The following is a 16,096-nucleotide window of genomic DNA, read 5'->3' as shown; positions in this document are numbered from 1 at the left end:
AGCACCTTGAAACGAATCCGGTACATTATCAGTAGCCAGTGCAGCGCTTTCAGTACAGGCTGAATGTGCTCCCATAGAGGAACTCCCATTAACAGCCTGGCTACAGCATTCTGCACTAGCTGGAGTTGCCGGATTTGGAACAAGGGCAGCCCCATGTAGAGGGCATTACAGTAATCCAGTCTCAAAGTGACCGAAGCATGGATCATTGTTGCCAAGTCGTCGCGTTCGAGAAAGGGGACCAACTGCCTTGCCATCCGCAGATGATAAAAAGCTGACTTAACAGTAGGGGTGTGTAAAAAAAAAATTCGGATTTACACAAATTCGGATATACACGGGGCCAAAAAATTTGGAATATCGTGTATTTCCGAATACCGGTACTCGGAATACCCGCATAAATGGTAGATGCACGGCTATTTCCGAATATGCGGCCCCGTTATAACCTATGGCCATTGAAATCAATGGCAAAATAGGGTATATTGGAAGCCTCCTGGAGGGGAGGGGGTTTGAAGGAAAGACCCCAAATTTGCAGGGGACCAAAAAGATTGGGCCACGGGGTCCCATTCCAGGGGCACCCAAAGAGGGTGCCCATATCCCACCATTATACCCTATGAGCCACTGAAATCAATGGCAACATAGGGCATAATTAGAGGCTACTGGAGGGGAGGGGGTTTGAGGGAGAGCCCCCAAAACTGCAGGGGAACCTGCAGGGGACTCTCCCCTACAAAACCCCCAAGTCCCAAAAAGATTGGGCCAGGGGGTCCAATTCCTGGGGTACCCAAAGCCAAACCTAACTTCACACCAGAGAATCTCTATAGGACCCAAATGCACTACATCCATCTATCTACTCTATGAACCCTGCTGACCTGGAACCAATATAAACCCAGTTGCCAATGCCAACATCACTGCCACACAAAACACAATCTACTCTGGCTGCAGCAAACCCAGATGCCAGCTCTCCAGCCCTGCCCCAAACAACGCGAGGAGAGCTGGCCAAGCACAACAAGCCTGCTGGTTCTGGGTCTCTCATCCAGATGCCAGATTCCCTGCCACAGAACATACAATCTACAGATGCCAGCTCTCCAGCCCTGCCCCAAACAACACAACTCTCAAACAAGAGAAGCGGTGGACTACACCTAGCTCCATATAATTCTGTATCTGACACAAAAAAGAAGCATTTAGACTTACCTTGAGTGATGGATGGTTGGCTGGTCCAAGCTCTTTTGCGTTACCCAGGGTGAACCACGAGGAGGCGAGCCAGAGTTGCACCCCAAATGATGAAGATCACTGGGAGGGCCTCAGATTGTGTGAGAGGAAGGGAACCATTCCTTCTCTCTCAGCTCAGCAGCAACACACCAGCTATCACTGTCCTACTAGAGGAACCTCAGCATTGGTATGGCTGCTGGCTGCCTCTCATCATCACTGGCACCTCCCTCTTTCTTCCTTCTGCCCCTGAAAAAAAAAAACCTGGGTTATCCAGGCTGGGCCTGTGGGTGCTGTCGGTTACAGTTGGGGGCTGCAATGGCCCTTTCAGTATTATTAGGCATGTGTGGATGCGGACTGGGGAAATTTGGATTGCTTTGCAGATTTTAAACCAGCATTCACTTTTGGTTTGGGGATGGATGAGGGGTGGGGGGATGCACTGCCAATCAATTTGTGAGTGAGTTTTTGGGCTGTCTTTGGACTCTAGTCTATTTTTAGTGGGAGAGCATTTTACAACCATCTTCCAAGCGCGGGCCAAGAGAGGATGCAGGCACAAGTAGGTGCTCACTTCATTCACTCTCTAAGTCTATGTTCAGGGAGCCGAACAGAGGCAAGTTGACCTTCAGGAAGACCAACCGCTCAACTGTCCAGGGTTGCAGGCGATTGCTATGTGGGCAGACAATGTCGCCCATATGCGAAAAGACGCACTCGCTCTGCACACTCGTTGGTGGGAATGAGAGGAACACCTTGGCCACGGAGGAGAGGGCCGGCCAGACCCCCTCCTTCGTGACCCAGTAGTCCAAAGGAGACGTTTCCTGTGACTCGTTGGGCTCCCTCACCATTGCAGCACCCGTCTTCGCTCTCAGAGGCCTACCGCTCCCAGAGGGGCCAACGAGCCGCCTGATGAGTGTCATCTCAGGACTCTTCGTGGTGTGAGTCTGGTGGGAAACAATGGCTATCCGGGAAGGTTGGGGATGAACAGCTGTAGAAGTGGCAGATGAGCCGCTTCCACCCCCCCCCCTCCTCAGTTACCAGCACTGGGCCCCCCTCTGACTCTGCAATGCTCGACCTTCTGGGAGAGCTCATCTCGCCAGCGATCGAGCTTGTTGGCCCGCTCAGTGACTTAAGGCACGGGTCTAACATGGTTGCCATCATGTAGACCTTATCCTGGGTGAAAGTCTAAAAGCGGGCCTCAAGCCCTTCCTGCAGCCTAACAACCAGGGCGCGCACCACTGAAAGCATGTCTGCACGGCCTTGAGCTGGCACTAGAAACGAGGCCAAATCCTCATGGGCCATGTGGACCATGGGTGCGACTAGTGCGATGCTCGCCGTGTCAGACGAGAGCATTTCTGTGTGGGTCTTTAAGGGCCCAAGAACCTCCACAGTCTGAGAAATGACCACCCAATCTTCTTGGGTGACATGGTTCTCATCCCGAAAGACCCTCGTCTCAGAGACGAAGGCATCCTGGGCTGCTCTCTGCTCCACCATGCTCGCCAGCATGGCACAGGTGGAGTTTCAGCGTGTGCTGACGTCACCAATCAGGCGGTACCCTGGCACGCCTGTCAGTGTCTGTTTCTCATGCAGCAGATACGAGTCCATATTGCTGCATGAGAAGTGACTCGTGATGTGCCGACACTTCTGGAGCAGAAGTCAATACTCATGGGTCGCAGGTAGATACCAACGATCCTGGCTTTTCATCTGGCCCAATGCGTCCTTAACCACGAGGTGGAAAAGGTGGGCCATGCAAGGAAGGCATTTTAGGCCCTGACGCTGGACAGCCGCCTTGATGTTGGAGCCACCATCAGTCACCACGAAGCCCGTGGTGATGTCCCTGCTGCCTACCCAGCCTTCTAACTCCCGTGAGAGGATGGCTCTGAGAGTGTCCGCCATGTGCAGCACGTCAACTGCTTCGGCGTACAGCAAGGCCCAGCGATAGCCGGCCTGGTGGCCCTGACCCTGCCTGCCGCTACTGCCAGTGCCACCCCCACCCTGCACTGTCTGCTGCTCCCTGTAGACACTTTTTTCACCTTCCTGTTGGCGCCTTCGGAATAACCCCGCCCTCAGTTGTGGGACTCCGAAAGCAGTATTGTCTTTCCTCTAACTAGAAGGACTATAAACACAAACTAACAACTTATAACTACAATATAAACTGTAACATTGAACTCCAATAGTACTGAAAGTAGCACAGTACAAGGGAGAAAAGCTGTAGTAAGTAGAACCTAATAAGATATAAGCTATGAAGATAAATCTGGGAGTGGCGAGATGTCCTCCGAACCTCTGAGGAGAAGGACCCCTCACGGTAAGTCCAATGGGCCATTCTCCCTCAGAGGTTGTCGGACATCTCTTTGGGACCTACCAGAGCAGTCCCCCCTTAGTTGGGTGGGTCTTCATCGCTGGCCTCTCCCAGAACATGCTGTAATACCTTTCTCCCAAATGCTGCATCTGCTGATGCCATAGAATGAATCTTATAGTGTCTTACGAACGTAGATGGAGAGGACCAAGTAGCAGCTCTACCCACCTCTTCCACTGAAACATGATTCAGCAGTGCCGCATTTGTGGAAGCACTCTTAAGGGAATGGGCAGTAATTCCTCTAGGAATTTGCAACCCTGATGCCCTATATGCTTCACTGATACAGGCCTTTAGAACTACACTAATTGACGAAGTGGACATCTTATCTCCAGCTCTGGGAGGAGAGATGTTGATGAATATATAGTCAGTTTTCCTAATCGACTCAGATCTTAGGATGAAAATTTTTAAGGCTCTGCGCACATCTAAGGTATGCCACATGACTTCCTTTGGGTGTTTGGGTTGTGGACAAAATGTGGGTAGGAAGATTTCTTGTGTGCAATGGAACTTAGAAACAGCCTTAGGCAGGAAGGAAGGATCTGTGCGCAGAACCACCTTTTATTTATGGAACATGCAAAGACCAGCCTTCACTGATAAAGCCCCCAGTTCCAAAACTCGACATGCGGACATTATGGCTACCAAGAAGAGAGTTTTCATTCAAACCCATTTTAAGTCCACCTCTCGAAGAGGTTCAAATGGCTTCTTTGTAAGAGCTGATAAAACGGTATGGAGCCGCCAAGATGGAAAACGATGGACTGTCCTGTAAAAACGCTAGTATCTCCGCAATGGAAGGAGCAAGCGAAGAGACCTTTTTTCTACAACACCAGCGGACAAAGGCCTTCCAAGTTGTGTTGTATATACGAACGGTGGAAGGTCTTCTTGACGCTAGCATAGTATCCGTCACCTCAGGTGAGTAGCCTAGACTTCTAAAGGTTTCCCACTCAATCTCCACGCGGTCAAGTGAAACCACTCCGGGTCGGGGTGCCACACCGGACCCTGATGGAGCATGTCGGGAGACACTGGTAGCGACAGCGGAAAGTCTATTGATAGCTCTGTCAACATTGAGAACCACGGTCACCGTGACCAATAGGGAGCTACCATGATGATTTCCGCCTGTAGAACTCTCACCCTTCGCAGAACTCGAGAAACCAGAGGAACTGGAGGAAACGCATACAGGAGACCTGGAGGCCATAGAGCTGTCAACGCGTCTGTCTGTTCGGCTTCCGGATGGAAGAACCTCGTGAAATACCTTGGTAGCTTTGTGTTTGAGTTGGAAGCGAATAGATCCACTTCTGGTTGACCCCAACGTTGACATATGAGATCGAATATACTTGTGCTGAGGGCCCACTCGCCTTCGCAAATTGCCTGTCTGCTTAACCAGTCTGCCTGTATGTTGTCCTGGCCTCTGATGTGTTCCACCCTTAGAGAGGCCAGATTCTTTTCTGCCCATGTTAGAATCTTTGATGCTTCCCTGTGTAACTGCGAGGATCTGGAACCCCCTTGGTTGATCAGGTATGCCTTGGCTGTTATATTGTCCGTTCTGACAAGAACGTGTTTCTGATACAATTGTGCCCTGAAGGCAACCAGAGCCAGATGTATGGCTCTGACTTCCAGGAGATTGATGGGAAGCAGACCCTCGGGTTGTGACCACCTGCCTTGGACTGCAGAGTGGCCCCCACCCCCCCAGGCTGGCATCTGTGAACAGCTCTATGGATGAGGGAGGATGGAAGAATTTGCCCTGGCAAAGATGAGTCAAGTCTGTCCACCATTGTAAGCTCCTCTTGACTGTTAACGGAATTATCAGATTTATGTCCTTTCTCTCCATGATCTGAAGCTGAAACGGCCGTAGGAACATTTGAAGAGGTCTGGAATGGAATCTGGCCCATTGGATCATGTCTATGGTCGAAATCAATAGTCCCATTAGTTTGGCAAGGAACATTAGTCGTGATGATTGGCTCTGGATGACCCTGATAGCCAAGTCCCTGATGGTCCTGGCCTTGGACAGAGGCAGAAATAGCGAGTTGCACGTGGAGTCGATAATCGCTCCTAGATGTTCCAACCTCTGGCTCGGCTGAAGCTAACTCTTTGCTATGTTCACCATAAACCCATGCGACTGAAGACACTGAATGGCCAGAGCTGTGTCCCGAAGAGATTTCTCTTTGCTGTTGGATCTGACTAAGGGGTCGTCCAGGTAGGGGTAAATGTGGACCCCCTGCTTTCTCAGCTGTACTATTGGATTTATTAAGATCTTGGAGAAAACTCTGGGTGCTGTTGACAGGCCAAAGGGTAAGGCCCTGTACTGGTAATGTTGATTCAGTACCACAAACCTTAGAAAACGACAATACCCCTCGAACGCATGTTAGGAGCTCCAGCTATCTGAGGTGAAATGCACACTCCCCCCGGAAGCACGGAACAAATGCGCCTTCACCACAGATATGGTCGCCCTGAAAACAGCTGGTACAATGGTCCTGCTAATGGTGGTTCTTGCAAGAACTTTGTACTAGGGCGCCAGGTACTGAAGCAACCCTAGCACCCCAGGATTCTCGACCACTGAAAATGGAAGCCCATGGGCGATCGACCTGGCAAGTTTCCAGGCAATCACCCTCCTGCCATGCCTGATTCCCCCTCTTGGCACACAGGTGCCACCCCCACCAAACATCTCAGGCAGAGATGGCTGGCGTCCCTGCACTGCCATGGAACTTTGCTGGAGAGCTCTGGAGGTAGTCGCGATGGGACAGACCTCCTGGCTGGGTGATGTTGGCCACTTGGGCACCCCAGCACCAGCCTGCTTTTCCCCCTTAAGAAGCACCGCCGGGTGTTGCTTCTGCAGGTGGTTCTGCATCCCCCCCGGAGTCAGGTGGGCAGGGTCCCACCCATGACTGATCCAAGCCCTGCACAGCTGGCACTGCGCATAGCGTGGATCCTCCATAAGTCAGAAATGATTCCAGACTTTGGAGGTGTGCGGATGCCCAAGCTGACTGGCAGCTTGGTTGTCCGGAGCCACCTCCTGTGAGGGGCTCGGGGCAGACACATCATGTCTTGGGGTGGCAGGAGGGGCTGGCCGCTGGGGGGAAGTGGGCGGAGATGGAGGCACCTCATGTGTCTCCATCTCTTCTCCCTCCACCCCATGCGGCCTCCCCTCCTGGCCATCTCCTGAAGGAATGCTGGTGAAGGAACCGAAGAAGGGGGCTGGTCCTCCTCAACCAGCTTCTCCTCCAGCTCCTGCACGACACTCTGCACCCTCCTTGGGGTGATTGTTTTGGACAGAAAACTGTCCCCGAAGCTCATCTCCAAGGAGGGCTGCTCTTGCTGCCCCTCCTCCGGCTGCTGAGGCCAAGCAACATCAGCTGGAGGAGAGACTGCCTGAGCAACAGACCCCTGCTCAATGCTAGCACCTACCAGCACCTCTGCTGAGGGTGCCCCAGCAGCAGCCTCGATGAAGGGCCCAAGGCGGGCCTTCTTTTTCATCACACTCTAGCCAGAGGTCAGAGTGCTGGAAAGTGGCTGTGGAGTGGCCCCACGCACAGGTGGGGGGGAGACCTGGGTCCTCCCCCCTCCCCTCCACCCCTCTAGTCTTCTTGGCCTTTTCCCCAGGGCCCCTCTTCTGCTGCCTGTCACTCATGCCACCCTTGGCCAGTCTCACACAACCTGAACTGAGAGTGGGGTATTTTTACAAACCTTACTCACTGCACTGTACCCTGAACCAACAGGTGCCCTGACTTCTTTTTAAAAACCCTCCCACCAAAACTTGTGTGTTTGTTTCTTTGGTCCCTAAGCTGTCCTTCTTTGGGTTGGGGTAGTAGTGATCTGGTAAAGTTTAGGAGACTAGGTGATCCTGCCTCTACCTGGCTACAATTTTTAAAAGGCTACCTTGAGATGAAGGCAATCCTTGTTATATCCTCCTAGTGAAATTTCTCCTAACTAGATCCTGGGACAAACCGGATTTCCTTGCAAACTAGAAATCAGGTGTCCCCTATAACTTGAGAGAAGCTGTGGTTTACCCTATGGAAATCTAAGGATGCACCAGCTTTCAGTGGCTGAAAGCAAAATGCACTGCAACCCTAGTCTCTTTAAAAGGGAGCCTGATGTGGCCTAGTAGTCACGCTGCCTTTTATGAGAAACCTAAAATCTTTTTAAATTGCCCCTATCTGGCTTAGTTGAATTTTAAAAGAAGATAAAGCCCTAAACTGGATTAATTTTTTTTAAAATTTCAAAAAACACAATCCCTAAAAACACCCTTATTAGTGAGTCAGCCTATTTAGTGGCCCTAGGCAAACCGAAATCAGCCTCAGACTCCAAAAACAACTCTATAAAAACCCCACCCCACACAGCCCACACACCAACCCTCTCACACCAACCAGAGGTAATTTAAAAAAAACCAAAACGTGACAGAAAGAAACTTAACTTTTAACCCCTCCCTCCCCCAAAACCAGAACCAGGAAAAGGGACAACAGGACAGGAGGATGCAAAACCTGCAGCAACAGAGAATAGATCCAAACAGAAGGCCAACAAACTCAACTGTTAAAAAAGTGGCCTTTTCAACAATAAGAAACCTCAGGCCAAATCAGTCAACAACACCCCCCTCCCAACCAGAACCAGGAAAAGGGACAACAGGAAAAAAAGGCCAACAAACTCAACTGTTAAAAAAGTGATCTTTTAAACAATGAAAATTAGGCCAAACAGCCCCCCCAAGAACCAGAACCAGAAGAGAAAAGGAACAACAGCAGCACAACACAACAGCAACAAATTAAACACAGAATCCTTTTAAAACAGTAAAAAACTTTAACTTTTAACAATACAGGAACTTTAGCAACCCCTCCCCCCCCAAAGAAAAACCTTCACCCTAACCCCAAGTAATCCAAGCCACCCAAATCAAGAAAAGTAAAATGACACTGCACTTTTAAAAGTTCTCTCACTAAAGTAAGATATGGGCAAATTGGCAAACCCCCCCACCCCAGGCCCCCACCCCCAGCAGAACCCCCTAACCCCAAATAAGCTACCCAGTATTCACCCACCCAAATCTGGATAAGTAAAGGGACTGAGTCTTAAAAAGTCCTTTTACTAACTAAAATAAAAACAAGAACCCCAAGACAAATCATAAATAAACTAAACTACCTTAGACGTCTTCTCTACTCCAGGCAAGTCAGGCAAGGCTGAGAGAGAGTAGCAGCAGCTGAGGCCAAGGGCCAGCGCAGCACAATCTCTCTCTCACACCAACACAACAGCAATGGAATGCAGTCCAGCCAGGCAGACGCTTTAAAAAGGTTCTCTGACCCTATACAGAGCAGTTTCAAAAAATAGCACTGCTCTGTGATTGGCCAGAGAACACTGTTTACTTGGATACTCAAAAGAACAACAATGTTGCTGATGGCTGGGGGATTAGCCCAGCCATCAGCTACACAACAGCCCCGCAAAGCATGCATTTGCAATGCATTTTGCAAATGCATGCTTTGGATTGGCTTCTGGGGCTCCTCTCCCCATCCCCTCCCCCCCTGATCCCATGGAGGCTATGGGAGAGGTGGGAAAAGGCTTCCAAAGGCGGGAAAGGAGGCAAGCAGTTCCCCTGTGGCTGCAGAAGCTCCTTTCCCGCCTTTTCCATTGACTTCCGTATACTTCCGAATATATATACGGCTCCTGTTTAATGGGCTGAAAATGGATTCGGAAGTATACGGTGCCATATACTTCCGAATCAGGGGTGATTCAGAGGTCAATTAGGTTCGGCCGAATCGAATGCACACCCCTACTTGGCAGTGGCAGCTACTTGGGCCTCCATTGTTAAAGAGGAATCCAAGAGCCCCCCTAAGCTTTTAACCTTGGGCGCCAGTGTGAGCTGCGCTCCATCGAAGGTCGGTAAACGGACCTCCGGTCCCGAACCGTGATGGCTCAGATACAGGACCTCCGTCTTTGTCGGATTTAATTTCAGTCTACTCAGCCTGAGCCACCCTGCCACAGCTTGCAATGCTGCAGACAGATCTTCCAGGGTGGAGTCGGACTGGCCACCCATCAACAGATAGAGCTGGGTGTCATCAGCGTACTGGTGACAACCCAGCCCATACCTCTGGGCAATCTGGGTGAGGGGGCGCATGTAGATGTTGAATAACACCGGAGAAAGAACCGCTCCCTGCGGCTCACCACAGATAAGTGGGTGTCGTCGGGACACTTCATCTCCTAGTGGCACCCTCTGTCCCCGACCCTGGAGAAAGGAGGAAAGCCACTTCAAGGCCAATCCCTGAATCCCAGCATCAGCGAGGCGACAGGTCAATAGCTGATGGTCGACTGTGTCTAGCAACATCAGCACTGCTGAGCCACCTCTATCCAGGTGCTTCTGGAGGTCATCTGTGAAAGTAACCAGAACTGTCTCTGTCCCATGACCCAGACAAAAGCCAGATTGATGTGGGTTGAGCACAGAAGCAAGTCTTTTCATTTGATTCTCTGTGCTCTCTCTGAAACTGCACCACCACAGCCCTTTCAATAATCTTGCCTAAAAACGGCAAGTTAGACACCAACCGGTAATTTGCCAATTTAGCTGGGTCTAAAGATGACTTTTTTAGAAGAGGGCGAACCACGGCCTCTTTAAGAGGCTGGGGGAAGGTTCCTTCCAGAAGGGACCTGTTGACAATTTCCCTTAGTGGGACCCATAGCTCCTCTTGGCCAGCTTTTATTAGCCAGGAGGGACATGGGTCCGACCTACAGGTGGTTGGGAGCACAGTGGAGAGAATTCTGTCAACTTCATTCAGGCTGAGTGGAGTGAAAGAATCCAAAAGGTGACTAGAAGACGTGTGCAGAGTCCCGAGTTCACTTACTGTTTCCAAGGTGGCAGGAAGGTCACGGCGGAGTGACAGGACTTCATCTGCGAAAAAGCTCGCAAATGCCTCACAGCCTATATCCAGTTCCCTAGATTTTGGAATACCCTGTAGTAGGGTAGTTAAAGGCCAAATTGTCCTAAATAATTGTGCTGGGCACGAGTTCGCAGATGCAATCATGGTCGTAAGATATATTTTCTTAGCAGCCCTGACTGCTACCTCATAGGTTCTCATATATATAACCTATATGCATATTTGCATATTTTAAATGCTTTTAATGACTGGACAATTTTATTGTGGAAAGGCAAAAATGGAGTTTAAATCAATTAAATTAAACCCCAGACCTTATGTATCCCATTTCCTGCCTTTGGTGAGAGAGTGTTCTGTGAGAGTTCATTACTTCGTCTGCTAGTTTCAGGCTTCAAATAAACTTCTTCTTATACTAGTATGGGGGGGGCGGGGGTCAAAAGCTGACTGTGACAGGGAAGTGTTCCGATATTATGATTAACTCAAACATAGTAACTGGATTTTTGCTTACAGCTTTGTCGGGGCTCAGGTACAAGAGATGAATTTAGTCATTATGATAATCTCAGAAAGGAGACTTGATTGCTCTTTTTGTGATAGGCATTGTCCTAAACCCTCAACAACTTCTGTAATGTTTGGCTTTCTGTGTGGCAAACACTGACCATTCTTCATGTGGCCAGAATCTGAAATCATCTTAGCTAGTTAGGATTCTTGTCTTTAGCATGAACCTTCTTGCAAAAAGTACCTGAAAACTTTATTTTGTATTCTGTCTGTTTTAATTCACATTTTATTTCTTTGTCAGATGAGATCTGGCAAAAGCTGCTTCTCCCTCTGGCCTTTCAGCATCTCTTACATAGATCTGAAAGTGAGGTGAGACATGTCTTTGGATGGCTTTTCCCAAAAACTAGGAGATCTACAGAGATCCTGGGTTTAACAAACCAAATAGGTCTTACTAGCACACCATTGGAAGTGAGTGTATGCTATGGAGTCTATACCCAGCCTCAGAACTTCTGAAACATACAAAGACCAGAAACTTGCAGAGAGAGTGCATCCCTTGCCCCTCTTTGCTTCTCCCTCCTTCTCCAACAATCTTCTCCCTCTTTCCCTCCCTCCCCTTACTTGTCAATTTACCCCCCTTTTCTGTTAACCTACCTCCTGTTTCCTTCTTGTTCCATTCCTTTATCTGTCAACCTACCCTCTATTTCACTCCTCTTCCCCATTCCCTTGTATGTCAATCTACCCCCATCTCTTTTGCCCACCTTTTCTCCATCAATCTATTTAATCCTTCCTACCACTCACCCCTGACAATTCACTCACCCCAACTATGCAGCTCTCTTTCACCCTTGACACCATTTTACCCACCACTCTTGCTGATCTTCCTATCTACCCCAACCATTGGCATTCACTTACCTCCACCCTTGCTCTCTTCCTACCTACCCCACTCTTGGAATTCACTCACTTTCCCTCTCTCCCTGTCTCCGCACCCCTCCCCCCATCCCCTGCCTTTCTAAACTCTTCATGAGGCCTGCCTCTCTCTCTCACACACACACCCCTCAAAGATCCAAGAAGATACCAATCCAGAGAGGAGCCTCAAGCCTAACTAAGTGTGTCATTTCAGGATTACTATAGGAATGGGGAGGGGGGCGGGAGAGCAGCTCAGACTTCTATCAACAGCTCTAGCTGCCCTGGGAAAGCTTCTGCTTCAGAGACTGGGGGTGGGGAATGGCACTGAAGCTTTCCTCTGAGCTCCAGTTGCTTGTCCCACGGCTCAATGTAGTCTGTGTGCATGCACCGAGATTGTAGTTTTAGTTTTTTTTTGGGGGGGGGGGGATTTAAGTATCTCCTGTATACTTTTTTTTTTTAAAGTTTTCAGTTTTTTCTGGAAATCTGAGGAGTCCACCAAGTTTGCAGATGGATGTTTTCCCTCCATGTGGCCCTGATCTGTTGGAATAAGTATCTGCACTGAGGGCCCATTTTGGAATTAGATATATAGATTCCATTGAGTTCCAGGGGTTTCTGAGCAAATGTGAAAAGCTTAAAAGTTTGATAACTACTTATTCAGGGAATGATTAGTTTTAGTTCCTCCAGTGTTTGAAAACACAGATCTTGGGAAATATAAATACATATGAAGAGAAATAGATTGAAGTCTAGAAATCATAGCATGAAGCTCTGGCTTGTATGTATTAACGGAATTAAGCCAATACAAATCTTGCAGTCATTAGTATTTGTCCCTTTATATTGAATCTTCAGTTTCTACAGACTTAGAGTAGTTTTGCATGTTATTATTAAAGTAGTATATGTGGCCAATTTGTTAAATTCCACAGTGTAGCTTTGTGACCTTGTGTTCCTGGATGAAGGCTTTATCCAGCTAAAAATAACTGTTCCAGCAAGCATATGTGTATAATTTTTTGTGTTTTGCTGTCTTTGAGTCAGCAACATCAAATGTAATTGATTCATTATTGGTTGATTAATGTAATTATGTGATGAATTAGGGAGAAGGTTACCCTTTCACATAAGGCTACTTTCTCTTTTCTTATGGTAGCTTTTAATATACCATGTAGTCCACAAAGAATGGAAATTCAAATCAATAAATACATTACAAACCAGCTAGATTAGCACTGAAACATGCAAGGTCCCCATTGCAGTACTCTGTGTCCAGATGTCTATATATCTAATTCCCAAAAATGGCCCTTCTGTGTGGATACCTATTTCTGCAGATCCAGGGAGCATGGAGAGAAAGAGGTTTGCAGAAAAATCGTACCTGTTTGAAAAAGTACTCGGGACACTTAAACCCCCTCACAAAACAGAACTGGTTGCTCTGTGCATGGGCAGAGACATGACTTATGGAGGTGTGGGAACAGCTATTGCATCCGTGAGGCAAGCCACCACTACTCCAACTGCTGCGGTAACAGCCATCCCTGCTGCCAGGACCACAATCACAAGAACCATACCCGTCACCACCAGGACCACCAGCAAAGAATAGGACAGTAGGCCCACGGCTTCCCAAGCTGCCACCTGGGCAGCTGGCAACAGAGAGGATGGCAGGGCCAAGGCTTCCAAAGCCAACAACAGAGAATTTTGTTGGGCTACAGAGATTACATTTCCTTCCCACACAGGAATTGTGGGCAGGCACCTCTTGTTCCTCCTAAGTGTGACAATACCTGGTAATTCTTTAAAGGAGACATCAGTCACAGCAGGTGTGAACTACTGTCACTGTTCAGACTCAATGGGCATGGAACATGCTAAATCCAAGCAGAATAGCAGTTCTTGGACATGGCACCCAAAGTATGATTTGAATATGATCAGTGCTATGGACACATAATCGTAAATTCCACATAATTTTTTTTAAATGTTGAATTGTAAAAAAGTAAGTAGGGGATACTACCATTTGCTCCAAGAGAAGCTCCAGAAATACCAATAAGTATATTTTACTATATGTCTTTTATTATGGTTTCAGGGTTTGTTAAAAACAAAACAAAACAGCAAACCTTTCTGCACAAAGCTCTTTGTTTAGAATTTCTTCAGTGGACACACAATTTAGACACATGTTTCATAGTACCAGTCTGTGCTAAAAGTTTATATTTATACAGAAAAGACAAATAGGCTACGTCAGGGCTTTTTTTGAGCAGGAATGTAATTCTGGCTATCTTGGTGTCGGGGTGTGCGTCCTAATATGCAAAGAGTTCCTACTGGACTTTTTCTGAAAAAAAAAGCCCTGGGTGAAATAATGGTGATGTCAGGGGGTGAGGCCTAATATGCAAATGAGTCCCTGCTGGGCTTTTCTACAAAAAAATTAAGCCCTGGGCTACATAAAAACTAGACTGCTGACTCTATTCATTTATGTTCCATTTTGTTAACTATTTTCAGCTGTCTTGTAAACTTTATGGTGGGTGGAAATGTTTTATAAATATAAATACTGTTAGATGGTGAATGTGTGCCTTGGTATGGATTTATTCATGCCTTCTCAGTGGCAGCCCCACAGAAATGGAACAATTTCCTCAGGGACGTGCACATAGCCCCCTTCATTTTCAGTCTTTTTGAGGAAGTTAAGGACTTATAATTTACTAGCACTCATAAGGTTTGATTTTAAATTTTGTTGTGGTTTTTTCTTGTGGATTTTATATATTTTAACAATATTGTAAACTGCCTTGAACTCTGTGGCTAATAAATGTTTTAAGTAAATAAGCAAATAAAAATATTCACTTTCCCATTTTTTCAGTGCTCAGATTTAGAAAAATGTGAATTCTTGATATAAATGCTTTCTTTCCTGCTTTATTCACTTTCTGTCTGTAGACTTTGAAAACTTGAAAGTTTTATCTTTGTTTCTAAAAATATGTTACAATAGCTAAGATTGCAACAGTAGCTCTCCTGGATCAAACTAGTAGTCTGTTTTCTCTAACATCCTATTTCATGCACTCCCTAACATAGGCATAGAATCATAAGAGTTGAAAGGGATCTCTAGGGTCATCTAATCCAACCCCCTGCACATTGCAGGAAACTCACAGATACCTTCCCCCCACACATAAATCTCCAGTGAGCCCTGCTTCATGCCAAGATGGCAAAGCCCTCCAAGATCCCTTGACAAATTGGCCTGGAGAAAAATTGCTAACTGACCCCAAAGTGTCAATCAGCATTTCCCTGGATGTATAAGAAAGGGCCACAAGAACTAAGCATTGATGCAACCCTTCCCACCCTTCTCATGATCTGCCTAATTCACAGAATCAGTATTGCTGTCAGATGGCCATCTAGCCTATGTTTAAAAACCTCCAAAGATGGAGAGCCCACCACCTCCTGAGGAAGCCTGTTCCACTGAGGAACCACTCTGACAGGAAGTTCTTCCTAATGTTTAACCGGAAATAGACAAACTGGCTCCCACGTTGGTGTAGAAGAAAGTGAACTAGTGGAAACGGAGAAAATGAGAGAATGCTGGAGCTGGGTGGGTGGACTGTGAATTTTGAGAGGCTCAAAAAAATGTGACGACCCTTGCTGTAGTGCATTGCACTGTCTCACTTGTGGCAGAGAAAAATGGTTTGTAAGCAGCCGTCATTTTATAGAAAATAGGTGGTGGAGCTCATCCAGGGATTGTTATGCAGCTGCACATACTATTCAATGGACAAGGAGGTGGAACTCTCAGAAGGAGGAGGAGGAACTCTCAGAAAGGTTCAGGAGCTGTGCTCCTGTGAGCTCCCACTGAATCTGAGGCCTGTTTGTAAGTATATTTCATGGGCCATCTCTGTGAGAGCTGATGGACTATCTTTTTGAATTTATATTTCAAAGATAGAAAGAAAGAGCCAAACCAGGAGCTCTCAGTTTACCAGGCTTGAAGAGTTCACAAACTGAGACAGTAGAACTGCTGGAAATTACTTGGGGGGGTTTGTTTGTTTGTTTGCTGGTGGTGGACATCACAACAAAATTGTAAAGGATCTTTGTCAGCTTACAGATGAAGTGTAAGACCCAGTTGCTGTTCTAACTAAAGAGATTATATCATTAAATCATTGATTATATTATTTTGCAGCGAGGATTTATATGGACATAAAACTTTGTCACATTGTTATTGCTGAAGACATAAATTCACTAAACTTATTTCTTTTTCCTCCCCTTCCTAGTGTCTGAGTTACAAGAAGAAGGAATAAATGCCATTAACTTACCACTCAGCCCAATTCCTTTTGAATTAGATCCTGAAGATACTATGCTAGGTAATATGAAATAATTTGTTTTGGCC

General features: G+C 47.3%; 1 protein-coding gene across 2 annotated transcripts in view; it reads left to right on the top strand.

The window, feature by feature from the left end:
* PARVA (parvin alpha) overlaps window positions 1-16,096 on the top strand; it is a 151,951-nt gene that overhangs the window by 89,259 nt on the left and 46,596 nt on the right. For both annotated transcript variants that reach the window (XM_060261860.1, XM_060261861.1), the window contains exon 2: window positions 15,981-16,070. In XM_060261860.1, the coding sequence (XP_060117843.1) occupies window positions 15,981-16,070 (90 nt within the window). The remainder of the gene's footprint in view (window positions 1-15,980; window positions 16,071-16,096) is intronic.

This window comes from Heteronotia binoei, chromosome 21, assembly GCF_032191835.1.
Source record: "Heteronotia binoei isolate CCM8104 ecotype False Entrance Well chromosome 21, APGP_CSIRO_Hbin_v1, whole genome shotgun sequence".
Taxonomy (NCBI): Eukaryota; Metazoa; Chordata; class Lepidosauria; order Squamata; family Gekkonidae; genus Heteronotia; species Heteronotia binoei.
This window is presented reverse-complemented; position numbering and strand designations above follow the sequence as displayed.